General features: G+C 40.7%; 1 protein-coding gene across 2 annotated transcripts; it reads right to left on the bottom strand.

The window, feature by feature from the left end:
• Positions 1-6,006: 6,006 nt before the first annotated feature.
• ATP4B (ATPase H+/K+ transporting subunit beta) lies at positions 6,007-13,015 on the bottom strand. 2 transcript variants are annotated; one of them, XM_004174722.5, is made up of 7 exons: positions 12,740-13,013; positions 11,250-11,378; positions 9,981-10,094; positions 8,985-9,184; positions 7,580-7,636; positions 6,970-7,062; positions 6,007-6,811 (listed from the first exon to the last, which is right to left on the bottom strand). In XM_004174722.5, the coding sequence occupies exons 1-7, from the start codon at positions 12,849-12,851 to the stop codon at positions 6,653-6,655; spliced, it is 864 nt and encodes a 287-aa protein (XP_004174770.4). In that variant the 5' UTR covers positions 12,852-13,013; the 3' UTR covers positions 6,007-6,652. The 2 variants fall into 2 exon arrangements, with proteins under 2 accessions (XP_004174770.4, XP_072789370.1); XM_072933269.1 differs by lacking the exon at positions 11,250-11,378 and having other exon boundaries at positions 12,740-13,015.
• Positions 13,016-14,900: the final 1,885 nt, after the last annotated feature.

Raw genomic sequence — 14,900 nt, 5'->3', positions numbered from 1 at the left:
TATACCAATTCCCAGATAGAGAATTGTTTACTGTGGGAATTTCCTTTCTCTTGTCTGCTTGTGAGAAGTGTAGTAGGCCATTTGTCTTTACGACTACATTGAGTTAACAGCTTGTCACCACTTCTCAGCCCTGTTTACTTCCAGAAGGATGAGGCTACTATCACGCACACTTTATTGTTGAAACCTTAATTGTCATTAATTTACCAGGAAAAGCAAAGATGAGCCAGCACATTGAGAGCAGCCTTTTCGTGTCATTGTTTTCTGAATTTAGGATTTAAGGTTTGTCTAGGGTTTTTACTTACCTTTGGTTTGTCCTTGAGCTTCCATGGATTCTGGTGGGTTACCAAAATGTTCAGTGGGCTAGAGCAGCTGCTGTATGAGGACAGGCTGAGGGAGAGCAACTTGTTCAGCCTGGAAAAGAAGCAGCCTCAGGAGACCTAATGGCAGCCTTGCAGTGCCGCAGGAAGGTTATTGCAAAGGTGGAGCCAGTGCACAGGGGTGTGTGAGGACAGGATGAATAAACAACACACAGAATTTGAAATGGGAGAGTTTCCAGCTGAATCTGAGGAGCAACTTGGGATGTCAAGCTGTGGAACAGGCTGCCCAGAGAGGTTGTGCTGACTCGATCCTTAGAGTTTTCAAGACCAGACAGAAGAAAAGCCCTAAGCAATGTAGGGTCTGACCTCACGGCTGAGCATGCTTTGAGCAGAGATTGGATGGGAGACAGCGTGAGATGCCTTCCAGCTCGAGTTACCTTATGGATCTCAGAGAGACAAAGAAAAGAAAAAATATGTTAGAAAATGTCAGTGTTGGGAACAGACTAACAAGTGGGTCATCTAGCTTGCCAGACTCGTCAGAAAATGATTGGAAGCTCAAAGGTTCAAACCGATGGAAAAGGTGATTAAATGAGCAGGTAGAAGTGAAGACTGTATTCAAGATGAGGTTTCTAAGACTGATGCTGCGAGCAGAATGAGGAAGAGCAACAAGCAGCAATGCATGGGTGTTTCTGACTTCAAGCCTTTGATTACACTGGAATTTCCTGTCTGGCGTGATGATGGTTCTCACTAGCACCATCTGCCTCTCGCTCACTTGGGACCTGCTGTCCTCACATTCCGTGAATGTCAGCACTTTGTGAAACAACAATTGGAGAAAATCATGATGATTATTGATGCACAGCATAGCTGTGGTAAAGGCATAATGTTCTCATGTGGAAAAGAATAAAGAAGAGAGGCTGGTGTTAATTGAAAGTCACCTGTGTAATACCAATTACAAATGCATTTATTTGTTCTGCCATGATCTTTTGTTAAATTTTTGGATATTTCCAACATGTTGAAATCCAAACTTAGGCTGAAAATTTTGATTTTCTGTTATTAGGTTGCTGTGTACACATCATGGTACATTGCTATAAATAGTGCAGTTTCATCAGCCCTACCTGATAAGAACATCTGCATTGTAGCATGTTAAAAAGACAGCAAGGTTGCAGACTTCAGGCAGATTCCTGTTCTTTATTCATGTAAACTTGAGAGAACTTATTAAAAATAAAGCAGAACAGTAAGCACATACTCTTAAAAAAGGCAGCTCCAGTAATTAAGGGCAACTTCTGCTGATTTTTAATGAAGTTTAGAATAATTCTTACAGACTAAAATAATGCTAGAGTGCCAGTTTTTTAAGTGTGAAAAATAAAAATTGTCAAAGATGTGAGGAAGTCCTGTCCAAATGTGTGTGGTCTAGACAGCTTGAGATCAGCCCTGAATCTTGTATTAGAAAGAAAGAAACAGCTAGAAGAAAATTAGAAGCCTAGAAGATTAATTGTTAATGACAAAGTACAGAATAGGTCTTATCAAATGAATATGGGAGGAGATTGCAAATGTTTAACTGGTTAAGGAAACGATGGCTATGCTTCAGCATATTTAAACCTTTTTAATTTCATTGCATTCTGATTTTAAATATGTTTTACAATACTTCCAGATTGTATATTAAGGGATTATGAACTATTTACTGCTGAATCATTTTTGTGGCATCGTCACCGACTGAACAAGCTGCACCAAGTAATATTGTACTCCTGCTTAACAATTTCTTCAATAACCCGAAGAAAATTTAAAAATACTCTGAAGTAGCAGTGGTTAGAAAAGAAGTAAACAATGAAGAGGAGATATTAATGTGAATTGTTTGGCAAGCAGGTCACGTCCAAAAATGTTGTGGTTAAACTCCACATCTTGTGAAGAAAGGATTAAAGGTACACTTGCAGGAGGAAAGGCTTTGCTGGAAATGTAGGATCCTAAAAATGATTGATGGTGTCAATGAAGATTGTAACTCTGCATATGTCCTACACTGTTTTGTAAGGAACTAGCTAATCTGAATTTGGATGTGTGGGTAAAACTAATAATGGATTGGAAAATGTTTTTACATTCAGTGAGACCAGCAGTGAGCAGCTGCATGCTTGTTAGCATAATTTCAAAAGGATGTTGGAAAAATCAGGAAAGACTCAGAAAAAAAGCCCTTCCCCCAATTATTTTATTCCAAAGGTCAAAATCGCTATGAGACTTAAAGAAGTCTTATTTTGGCTTGTTTAATAAAAAGGGATGAAATGCAGAAATTAATGGATTTGTGTCAGGTCACACAAAATATATCATTTCAACAGGCTCATCAATATCTGGGGAAAAGTGGCAAAAGATTTAAGAATTGGAACTTGAAATCAGTAATTAAAATGAGTTACCTAGTTGAAGATAGTAATAAGCTGCTGGAACATATTTTTATTGGAATGACCGCATTCCCACACTGGTAATAGCAGGACTGCGTGTAAATATACACATTAATGAATGGTGTTGTGCCAAGTGTTTCTCCAGAATTCAGTTCTTTCTGAGAGGAGGTATAGCAGGATCCTAAAAAGGGTATTTTCAGCCTAATTTCTGTTCTTAAAATAATGAGAAGTTCAGTGCATCCATTGTTATTACTCTGGTAAAAAAAAATTTGGAAGAAAAGTGAAAAGTCTTCATCCCCATTGAAAAGAGTCTTTCCAATCAAATTGAAGAAAAGGGCACCTTTTCCTTCGTGCACATATGTATTTTACTTTAAACAAAATAAAATCTTTGAGCTTGAGTTTTTGTGCCTGAAAGAAATGAAGCTTGTGAAGGGAGCTTAGGTGCACAGTAGGAAATACTTTCTGCAAGCATTATTGATGTAGCTGTTACTTTACATCCAATTACTGAAAGTAGCACATGGTTAGACAGCTTTATTTGTTGCAGAATCAATTTCTTCTTGACTTTTATTACAGGTAAGAGATTAAAAACAGCTCTGTGAAATGGTGGGAGGAATTCCCAAGTGCAATAGCAATGGCATCATATGAGACCATTAAGTAAAGACTCAATTATTAATATCTAGTACTTGGCAATTCTGAAAGGTAGAGGAAGCTTTTACCTTGCTGTAGTCTCATAGCCATAGCACAAAGCCCTTTAAGCATCAAGGTGCTTGTATTCCATGTTTTTCTCCACTGTGTTATTTTAATAACAGACATTAGGACTTTACACTTCAGTAATTTACCACTGTCATGAATACTGATAAGAAGGAGGTGTGGAAAGTGCATCTCAAAGCAGCTGCTGTGTTTATGTTCTCTTCACACTAATTTTCAAGAGTTTTATTTAATAACTTAAGCAGATAAGACTGGAAACTAAATTTTACTTGATATAAAAATTCATGGTGTTAGTGTGTTAGTTTCATGGCCTATTTTGCCTTCTCCATGCCTTTTCTCCTGGGTAACCTTGCTGTTGCACAGCTGGTAGGAAAAAACAGCAGAGTCTGGCACTGAGAGCCACTGTGTGGTCTCTGATACTGCCTTCCTGGCCCCTCCACTGCTCCAGAGGCATGGACTAACCATCCATCCCCATCCTAGTTCATCTGCTAGTTTAGTTTATCTAGCTAAACTCAGGAATTTGCATTTGCTTGCAACTCATTCTTAAATCTGCTGCTTCTGTTTCTCCGTTTTTTTCCCCGATTATATTGTTTGATCTAATCAATTACTGGTACTGTTGCAGCTGAAGTTATGTATAATCTGTGTATATGATGATATCTACATACACCTAGATATGTATATGTATATATGTTTTTGAATGCATGTGTATCACTCTCTTAGGGAATTGGACTCCTGCAGTGAAAGTGCGCAAAAGACTGCTAAATGTGTCTGGTTTCAAATTTGAAAACAAAGCTTTTCAATTGATTCTTTAATAAGCTTTGTGTTAATGTTAGCTCCTGCATAGCAGTAATTATTGCTGTGTGTGTACAACTGTTAGTCTGTAGCACTTGTCAGTCTCTAACACTAAATTAACTGTGACTGCACAGTAACTTGCAGCTGCTGCTGTTCAGCTGGCACTGGTGGCCGAGGTCCTCTCAGTCTCTGGGTGGAGGTGATGAGGCTGGAGGGCTCTTAGAGAGAGGAAATGTCTCTTAATTTCTTTGCTCTAATTGCTGGTGTTTCCTGCTTCTTGGCTTCCCTCCCATGGATTCAGCTGCTTTTTAGCTTGTTTAGCTTTTGTCAGTCATGCTTCTTGTGCCTTGGGCAGGATGCCCTGCCTGTTTTCCTTCCCATGTGCTTATTTTGATCTGTATCTTGTTCTGTCGTTAGTATGCCTCCCAAGTGCAGCTGTGCTCACTAGATGACATGCTTGCATGTAGTGTTGGGCTGTGCCTGCAGTAATTAGTATTACAAAGTATTTGCATGGTGGGCATTCTGCTATTTAAGTGTGCTTGCAATTGGGGTTTGAGCAGGCTAATGCTAACTACACTTTCCTGCTTCAGCTACACTAGCCACAAACCTTGCTCCTTCTTTTATTTCTGATTTCAATAAAGAAAGGGAGTGATCTCAGATGGCTAGAGATTCAAGAAACATTTAACTTCAGGATGGCAATCTTTGTACTTAGAGAACCAGATTTGGTGGATCTTTTTTTGATGTCAGAATGCATCATTGTTTGGTCAACACAGGGACACTTCCCTTTTCTCTATTCATCCCATCACAGGACTTTTCTGTGAAGCTGGTCTAGGCTGTTGTTCTGAAGCTGTAGCTTTGCACACAATCCATAGGGAATTTGTTCAGCATATTCCTGTGCAATGAGCTGGGCAATTTTAGTATCAGCTGTAGATACTAAAAACAGTCAAGCAGAAAGTCTGCCCTTGTTAGAGCATCAAGGGAAGAGTTCTTGGAAATATTTAAATGTTCTGTTTGTAGACAACATTTAACCAATCTTGAACATGAGTTACTATTTTGTTATCAAAAGTATTTTATTGTTTTCCATGTTATTTTGGAAAGATGCACAGGGGGGAGACCTGTGTTCCAAAAAGGATATAAAATTGATTTTCATTGTCTCTTAGAAGAAAAGCAAAGCCACACTGTAAAAATTGAAACAGGAAAAGCCAGGGGGAAAAAAATTTTTATATGAGGAAGCATTTTATTCCTGTTTTTGAAATGCAGAATTTTTCTAAGAAAGGCTCAAATATCATTTGTGGCTTTGAAGATTAAATATTCCCCTTCAAATGGATTCTGTCTACAAGCTGGCTGGCTGAATGGTGCTGTAGTACAGGAGGTGACCTGTTACATCTTCTTGCTTTCTGAAATGTCCAGGCAGTGAAGGTGTAAAATGATTTCTGCTCTTTAAGGTTTTGGGAGGTTTTTTAATTGTGTGCAGTGCTTATTTTCTGGGTGGAGCATCCTGGACTCAGGTAACATAAACCTACTATACAGACACAACAATCCTGTTTCTTTCTGTCATAAGTGATACAATCAGACTTCTCAAAGTTTAGATTCTTTTAAAGATTTAGTGTGATTTCAGCATCTTCCAGATTACTCTGAGTAACCCAAAATTTATCATTACAATATGGGGCTATTCTACTGGATAACACAAATAAAACCATCACAAAACCAACAAACACTAAACAACAGGAAAATACCAAACAAAGAAAAACCCCACAAATTACAGCCTCTAGTTAAATGAACAGTTTCCTGGATGTAACTGGATGTTACAGTCTTGCCAGTCATTTTTATTAGGTTATATACATAGAGGTAAGTAGTACAGTGAAATCTGTGAGCTAGAGGACAGATTTCAAGTTCACTTCTTTTGCAGTCATTGATTTGTCAGCTAAAGAAATCTGGTTCAGCTGCCTAGTGAAAAAAGCCAACACATTGGGATACAGATAATTTTAATACATTTTTATACATCCTATACAAGAGAGATTGAAAATGTAATTACTTGCTCGTATTTCCAAGTATTGATTTCCTTTTCAAGCTATCTAATTTCTCAATAACCAAGCTTTAGTATCATACATCAATTATTTATTATGGTTTGAAAATGATTGAGTCTCTGCTTATGTTCTTTGAAGGCACAGCTGCACCGTTTGGGGGAAACTTATTTTGTACAATTATTTGCATGAAGGCAGCAGCATCCTGTAGCCATGAAATATTAAGCTATGTACATTGAGATAATCTTCATCTTTACACACTGAGAGTAGGATCTTGATTTTTAGCTCTGTAGGCCATCTTGCAGTATAAAATGTCTCTTTGTACTGTAATTTATATGGGAACCATAGTGAGAAAATAAATATGGATGAGTGTGATAATAGTTAAGTTTACTGCTCATACATTTTTCAGAATTGTCTCTGTTGCTGCTCAGTCTTCTATTTTCAGTTTAAATTCCACTTTGCCTTCATATGGATCATGAACATTGTAGGTAATTCCAGCTCCAATGACTTTGCACACTATTTTAACTTCTACATTCCTTGTAATGTTGAGAAATTTCACAGCTACCAAGGGATTGCTGTAGCTGGGCTAGAAGAAGAAAAACAAAAAAAAATTAAAAAGAAAATACTTAAATTTGACATTACCAGTTTGGAAATAGCCTTTCCAGTTCTCATAGGATTGCAGAGATACTTCATATGTTTCACCTGACATAAAGAGGAAGAAAAGCTAAGTACAGCAGCACCCACCTGGGCCTTTTTCCCGTAGTAGGGGAAGTAGTGCAGGCTGAAGGTGCCATTCACAGGGTAATAGTCCGCCTCCAGCGGGAGCGACTCCTCGTCCTGTGCGTAAAACCAGAGAGGAAGAAGCTCTGGTGAGCACATCATCGGCCAGCCCCAGACAAGTGTTTTAGGGCTGCTAAGTGTGTGTTATAAAGCTCAAGTTCAGCAGGATGTTTAGCACCAGTCTTATTTTTCAAATAAAAGTGGGCATGTCCCGCTGTTACTATTGCCAAGAAAAGCAGGCAAGTGTCCTTTGATAGCAGCTGGGAATTCGGTGCTGAGGGCCTGAGGGAGCTGCACTGAGATGTGAACGTCACTGCAGGAATTGAAAGTAAACAGCAAATGTTCTCTGCAGCCCGAAAATGCAATTTTTCAGGTGATTTAAATAAAGCAAACTTGCAGTTTTTTTCCTTAGCATATCAGCTGGTGCAAGAACTGGCACAGAACTGAGAATATTCCAAGTATTTGGTATCTGATTTTCAGAGCTTCAAGGGTTTTTTTCTGGTCACCACTGCACTTGCTTGCTCTCAAAGCTGCAGTGCTTGAAATGTGTGAGACCCAGCCCTCATACCCTTACCACATATGTGCAGTTCACCCTTGGTGCAGTGCCATTGCCTGGGTAAAACTTGATAATCTGAAAAAGAAAACATATTTGGTCATTTTGGAAATTGTTTTGAGATAAACCTGGGCAATCAATTATTTGAGAGCTGAGCTTCAAAGGATGTTTAATATGTTCCTGTGTAAGATTCTCTCAAATAATCTCATTTATGTAGGTGAAAAACTGTTGTGGCTGGATATTTAGGAAGCAGGACTCGGCATTGCCTGGGATGAGCACTGCTGATAGGCTCTGGGCTGGTCAGAGCAAGTAGCACAGCACCTCCTCCGAGTCCAGCTCATTTACCCAGACATACCACCTGCCCTTGCTGATGCCCAGGCAGCCAGGGGTCTCTTAAAGCAATGAATTGTGTGCCAGTTAAGGAAAAGCTGAATACCCATGCTTTTGACCTTATCTGTCTTAGAAAACCTTGGTTTTGGCAGAAAAACCCTCAGGTTGGTTTGATGCTACAAAACTAGTGGGATTGCATCCTGTAGAGGCAAAAATGAAAGGAGGTGAAGCCCCTTGGTCTCTATCCACATCTTTTCCCTGCTGGGGGTGGCACCCAGCCTAGCTAAAGAAAACATTTCTGGAAAACGCTTGTTTCACCAGCCAGAGTCAGGGGCAGAGATCTGCTCTCAATTAGGGCTTGCCTAGATTTTTGGAAATGCCTAAGGTGCAAGCCAAGCAAAAAATACAGTGGTTTTGTCCATCAGAAACTGGAGGGGAACTTGAACTCTTCAGTTTCTACCAAAATTGAATCAGAAGGCTCAGAATTTTACCCAAAAAGAAATATAAAGTGCTTATGCCTTTGTCAACATCCTGAAAAAAATTAAAGCATTGAAAATTTCCTTTATTACTCTCCAAAAAACGTGTTGGTGGTTTTCCCTGAGAAAAATATCCACCAGGTTTGAATTTTGGTTTTATAGGTTCTTCTAAAGATTTTCTTTGCCACCTGGGGAAATAAGATACCATCTCTCTGGAACCACATCAGTTACTGTCACATCCTGGTGCCTCAGCTGAAGGCACAGGGCTGTGGTATAGCACGAATAAACTCAGGTGCTAGTTTGTGGGATGAGAGCCCTACAGAGGCATGAACTAAACTAAACTAAACTAACACTAAACTAAACTAAATTAAACTAAACTAAACTAAACTGTAGAGAGTCAGTTCAGAGATCACTGCTATATGTAACTTTTGTAGGAATGGTGAAAAAGTCTCAGGATTTCCCTGGTAACTCTAGTGGTCTGTCAGGGAACAGCATGTGATTTTTGGTTGCCAGTCAAAAGCAGAGTTTAGAACCCATCGCAGCAGAGACACAGCAGCTCCCCACCAGAGACTCAAGCTACTCTTAATTTTTTCTGCTCAGCACCTTGAACTTGTACTTACCCTGTTCATTTTTATAATAAAACAGGGTTTTCCTTCTGGAAATCCAAAAGTTGGATCTGTGATGCCAGAGCAGTTTTGAAGCATGTCTGAGGTGAATTTGCAGGATAGTTTTGTTTTATTTGGGCCATCAAAGGTGTCCTGGATGAAGTAGGTGTTATTGGTGCAGTTGATGTTCAGATGCTGAGCAGCTGGTGTATATGCTAGATGTATGAAAGAAGAAAGGAAAAAATTCCCTCTGAAGCTTTTCATATGCAAATTATACATCCCAACATCAGGCTGGAGATTCTGTCATAGGAGATTGTACTTCAAGTGAAGTTGGGATTAGCTGGAACAAGGAAAGTTTAAGATGTTTAGGGGTTTGGTTCTGTTTTGTTGTGTATTTTTTTCTGAATATCCAAGCAAAGCAAAATAGATTAAATTGAGTTAAGACTGGCAGCCTATGTTGACAGCTCCATATAAAGTCAATTTCAAATATGATTTTTCTCAATATGTGTGTGAGAAACGTGAAGAATTACAGTACTAAGGCTCAACAGGAATATAAACATGCTAAGACATGAACAGGTAAATGGAGCACAGAACCTATTTTGACTGTATTCCCTGAAGACACCATGCTTTATGAGATATATTACGGTACTTTGATTTTTGTAGTCATAGACAAATTAATTATATTAATTTAAATTAGACTCATTTTGAAGACCTTTGTCCTCCCTATTCCTTCACACTTCCTATTGGTCTATTTTATTAAGGCTGTTTAGGATTAAACAAAGTAAAAGCCCTGAAGCAGAGCCTGGATTTTAATGGATGTGTACATACGTTTGATTTATAGATTCATGAGGTGATTTTCTCATCCCTTTCAGAAGATGCATTTTCCACTCAAAATCTGTGATTTGAGAAGGAAAAATGTAAAATGGAAGCACTGACTTAAGGTCCTCAGACCTAGTATTGGAAATAAGGCAGCACCTTTCTTCAGTATTATGCAAGAAACTTCATTGTTACCTGTCAGAAAAGTGTGAAGAGTTGTCACTAAACCTTCCCAGGTTTTGTTGTCCGATACGTTGTAATAAATTTGTAGTCCTCTATCCCCATAAACATCAGGCCGTAAGGTTACACCTTTACGAGGGGGAAAGGGGAAGACAAAGCAGAGGAGAGATGTCAGGCACATCTCTCTCACATTGTTTATTTAAATTGACAGTAGCAATTATGCTGCATCAAGACTCATTCTAAATGTAAAAGATCCTCCAGCCTTTTTGGGGAGCATTTAACCATGTTCAGAAACCACTTCAGCTGTGAGTTGTTCAACCAAAACCCTAAAGCCTGTGGAGCTACTGATTTTCTTTTCACATATATCCATGCTATTACAAGAACAGCTTGTAAAATCATTCCAGCAATTGCACTGGATTTCCCCAGGACCTGTTAGCAGTAACAGTCACGTCGTGTTAAAAAAACAGATCATACAGCAGCATGAGAAACAGCTTTTGAAAAAGCCACACATAAGATGTCACAGTAATTATTTTCCCAGCAAACACCAAACTTGCTAAATACTGGGAGTGGAAACTTCAAAATACAAAAGCATCTGACAGAGTAATTTTTAGGACTATTTTTTTCCCTCCCATTGTGGAAACAAGCCATTGGGGTGTGAAGTTTTAGCAGTGGACACTGATGTTCTCTGATCATCTCCCCTATCTCTTTTCATGTCCCACAAATCTGAATTCTAATTCCACATTTTTGTCTTATTTTTACTTCCTTGACTACTGGCACAGCACATCCTGCTGTCAAGGTATTCCTGCTCTCCCAGGGACTTCCCATGGTGCTGGCAAGTGTAGAACTATCCACGCCAGGCTGCTCAGCCCCTTGCCTCTACATCTTGCTGGGTACCCCAAAGCCCTCTGTGGTGCTTGGGGGCTTGGAGTAGAACCTAGGACTTCCCCAGGGACTGACCCCTGCTCATGGGAAGAGAAGGTGACCTGCTACAGGTCCCTATAGCAAGATGAAATAAATGAATATATATATATATAATAGATATAAATAATTTTTTCCTATTATATATTCGTAACTATATAGATATATAAGTATATCCATGTATCAATACGTAAATAAATGTGCCAGATTTTTTTCAAAGCCTGAAAGTGTTTTCAGGCAGAGGTTAAACTTTGCAGGGATTGTCTGGGCAGAATTGACAGATGTATTCCACATTTGTCTCCCCTCAGCCCTGGGCTCTGCCAGTGCCTCTCAGCCCAGCCCAGCCCTACGCAGCCCTGGCGGTACCTGGGGATTTCAACTGGTCTTGGTAATCCGGCTCATAGGGATTAATGGTCCTCATTAGAGAATAAATGGAGAGTGCAAACAGCCCCGACATCACCACGTAGAAAGCCAGGTAGTAGAGGATGATCCACACTGTGGAAAGAATAAGGGCAGAATTTCACATTTTGAGCAAGGCTGTGCAGTGCTCTCTCTGTGGCCAGGATGATCTGGGCAGCAGCAGCCGTCTCCTTTCCACCCTTGTCCCAGGGAAGTTGTCCCTGTAGAGGGACAGGTGCTTTGGAGTATTTTCTCTACACTCAAAAAATATTCTTATAGAAAAAAAATGTGCCATTCTACAAGGATTTTTGAAGGCGTTGGTGCTGAGCTCAGATTATTTAAAGCTTAAAGGTTATGTGGCATCTTGAAGTAATTTCACATATTAAGACCAATTATCTACTTATTAAACATGGACTAAGCAACACAGATGATGAGGTGTTTCTTTGACAAACCCAAGTTGCTCCTTGTGTTATCTGGATGACAGATGGCAGCATACAGCTGAAATCACCAACAGCAAAATGTGCCATCTTGCTACTTTATTCTGTTGTGAGATAAGATTGATGCTGTGTTTCTGTCTGTATGTGCATAACATGTCTTATGCATGGCTGGTGCTGTACAAGCAGCCAGGCTTTGTTTCAGAGGGGTGCTATTAGAAACCTCTGCATGTAATCATAGGTGCCTTGTAGCACCTTCTTCTCTACCAGCTGGAAAGGCTCACATTCCAGTTGCATCATCTGTGAAATTCTGGTTTTAAGAGTAGCCAATAAACTACATGCACAGGCAGGAAAAAATCACCTGGAAACTTGCAGCTACTCCTACAATCTGTGGGAAGAGTATGGATCTTTCTTACAATGGTCCTGGCTGCCCTCCCAGAAAGTAGATCATAATACAGATCAGCATGGCAGACACAAGTTTGGCTGTGGGAAGGGAGGCTCAGCTGAAACACTTGCTAGTATAAAATACATGCTGGTATGAAATACCTGCTAGTATGAAATGCATTTTGCTATGAAATACATGCTAGTACACAGTGATAAGAAACAAGATCTACTGAGCAGACAATAATTCAGAAAGGAATTTCAGAAAAACAAAACTTGTTTCCAAAGAATTGGACAAACTCACTGATTAAGCAAATGTACCATGTACCTGAATCCCCTTTTAATTAGCAATGTCAAAACCACACTGTAACCATCACACCTAGATATTAATAAGTCTCCTGTTAATGTGTTAATTTTTCTCCTTTTGAAGTATTTGGTTCAAAACCACTTTGAAGTCATACATTTTCAGGAACTACAGGGATCAATGTTTTGATCTACTTGATCCAGCTCATAAAGCTGCCCAAAAAGTGGCTTAGAAGCACATATGAGAACTGCTGGCTTCAACACAACTACATTGTGTCCCCCCACCACAGTTTTTAAGTTTACCAGAAGGAAGAGAAGAATCTTGCACATAAAACCTACCCCAGTTAATTAAGGACCTTCCCATGAAGAGCTTTGTTTCTGGATTCCAGACAAAACGACGGAAATCTGCCATACGTTCACTGCAGGTCTTCTTTTCATTTAAAGTTGCCATTTTCTCAGAAAATTTCCCAAAAATGTGTCCTCCGAGAAAACTAAGAAATTCAACTGCTGCCCAGCCCAGACAGTTGACCAAGAAAAAGACTTTGGGTTTTATACCTTGTTTTCCAATGAAGGTCACTGAGATTGCTTCCTGTGCCAATGAAAGCCCCTGCTCACCACTATCAACCTTTATAAAGGGTGTTGATAACGCTGGCACAGGAAAGTTTGTTCCTATCAAATGCCTTTCTCCTTTCTCTTCACTGCCTTAGCAGGTCAGCAGAGTTACGCATTTTGCCAATTGTGTGTTGGGTTTGCAATAGACCCTGTGTGATAGCTGTTATCAGAGCAGATAAAGCAATGGAGAACTTGTTTCTCCCTGGGTTTTTTTTTTTTCTTTTTTTCCAAGTAACCTGCAAGTAGTAGATACAGTTCTCCCACTACAATTGTAGCCATTTGTTGGGACATAGGGTATTGCAGCATGGATGGTTAGAAAATAAGTAATTACTTATCAAATATGCAACTACTTTTGGGAGATTTTTGGTACCAGATGGAAGACAGGAAGGTAGTTGGGATTTACCAAGGGTGCACCACAGTCTGTGAGACAAGTAGACTGGTCAGCAAACATGGAGGCTTTCCAATTCCACATCACCCAGTTTGACATCAGCAGAGCTGGTGACACAGCAGCCAGGTGGGGAGCTGTGCTTTGGCTTGGGAAGGGCCGGGGCGTAGATGGCAACTGGAGGACAGCTGGGACTGCAGTGCAGCACTCAGCTCGTGGACATCCAGCTGCAACCAGCATGGAGTGGCATCCCTGAGGGGCCACTACTGACACTGGGACACAGCCCAACTCAGTCAAGCCAGAGTCACAGAATCACAGGATGGTTTGGGTGGGAAGGGACCATAAAGACTACCTAGTTCCATCCCCCCCTGCCATGGGCAGGGACACTTTCCACTAGATCAGCTTGTTCAGAGATCCATCCAACCTGGCCTTGAACACTTCCAGGGATGGGGCACCCACAGCTTCTCTGGGCATTCAGTTTCATTGTCTCACCAAATAAATTGGTGAGACAAAAACATGGTCTCAGCAAATAATTTCTTCCTAGCATCTGATCTGCACCTGCTCTTCTTCAGCTGAAGGCCATTACCCCTTGTCCCTGAGCATACAATAGGTCTCCCCTGTTTCATATCCCAAAAACCCCAGATGGGTTGTCCTCCTCTCTTCGAAGACACAGACTGGGAATGCATGCAAAAATATTAATAATGTCTTCAGTGAGATCCAAGTGTCAACATGAGGGGCTCAGAGGGGACACTGGACTGTGTGCTGCATGCTGTGCATGTGGACTGCCTGCTCCCAAGCTATGTCTCCTGTCCCTACTCTGTTTTGCAGCAACAGAGACCATGAAGAGAAAAGGGCCATCGAGAGCAGAACCTTCTTAAGTACAAGAGTTCTGAGTGTACAGGTTTCCCATTGGGAACCTAGGGATTTTCCACCACCTTACAAACAAGCTGACTTGGAACTTGGTGAACTGCCAGATGCTTGGCATGGCTGAGCCATAGGCAGCATCCATGTACAGGTGTGACAAATCTGGGATTCTCCTGGAAAGTTTGTGCATAAGTGAAAATGAGCACTGCCTGCCTGAAATGGTTTATCAAGGTAGGATGGAACAATTGCTTTTCCATGGGCTCTGGTGCAGGGCTCCTGAACACTGCAGTAATTTGTCAGGACACTTGTTACTGACCAGTGGGCAACTCTTCATGGCCCCATGGGAGGGCTGGTCTAAGCTCATTCTTGCTATATAGTCCATTAGGATTCAGCCATTGCCCCCTTTTCTCACCTGCCCCTGCAGGGCTGTCCATCAGGCCCTGGTCCCATCGCGGTACCAATCCCTTGACCCAGAGCCTTTTGTTGTGTTTAATGTACCCCAAACTGCTCAAAGAGGGACTAATGTTTGCTTTCTTTGGCTGGTTTTTAATGCCTGCCCCACTGACCTTGGGCTGGCCACCAAAGGGAAGGACAGCAGAGAGGGAAGGTCACACAGGAGAGAGAGAAGGTTGCTCAGGA

The sequence above is a fragment of the Taeniopygia guttata genome, chromosome 1 (assembly GCF_048771995.1).
Source record: "Taeniopygia guttata chromosome 1, bTaeGut7.mat, whole genome shotgun sequence".
Lineage (NCBI taxonomy): Eukaryota > Metazoa > Chordata > Aves > Passeriformes > Estrildidae > Taeniopygia > Taeniopygia guttata.
The sequence above is the reverse complement of the archived record's forward strand: the minus strand, read 5'-3'. Positions and strand labels throughout refer to the sequence as shown.

Excerpts from the sequence above, each read along its gene's own strand:
- ATP4B (XM_004174722.5), bottom strand. The coding sequence starts at position 12,851 with ATGGCAACTTTAAATGAAAAGAAGACCTGCAGTGAACGTATGGCAGAT. Across the intron at positions 10,095-11,249 it reads AGACCAGTTGAAATCCCCAG|GTGTAACCTTACGGCCTGAT; the intron begins GTACCGCCAGGG and ends CCCCTCGTAAAG. Across the intron at positions 7,637-8,984 it reads TTATTATAAAAATGAACAGG|ATTATCAAGTTTTACCCAGG; the intron begins GTAAGTACAAGT and ends TTTCTTTTTCAG.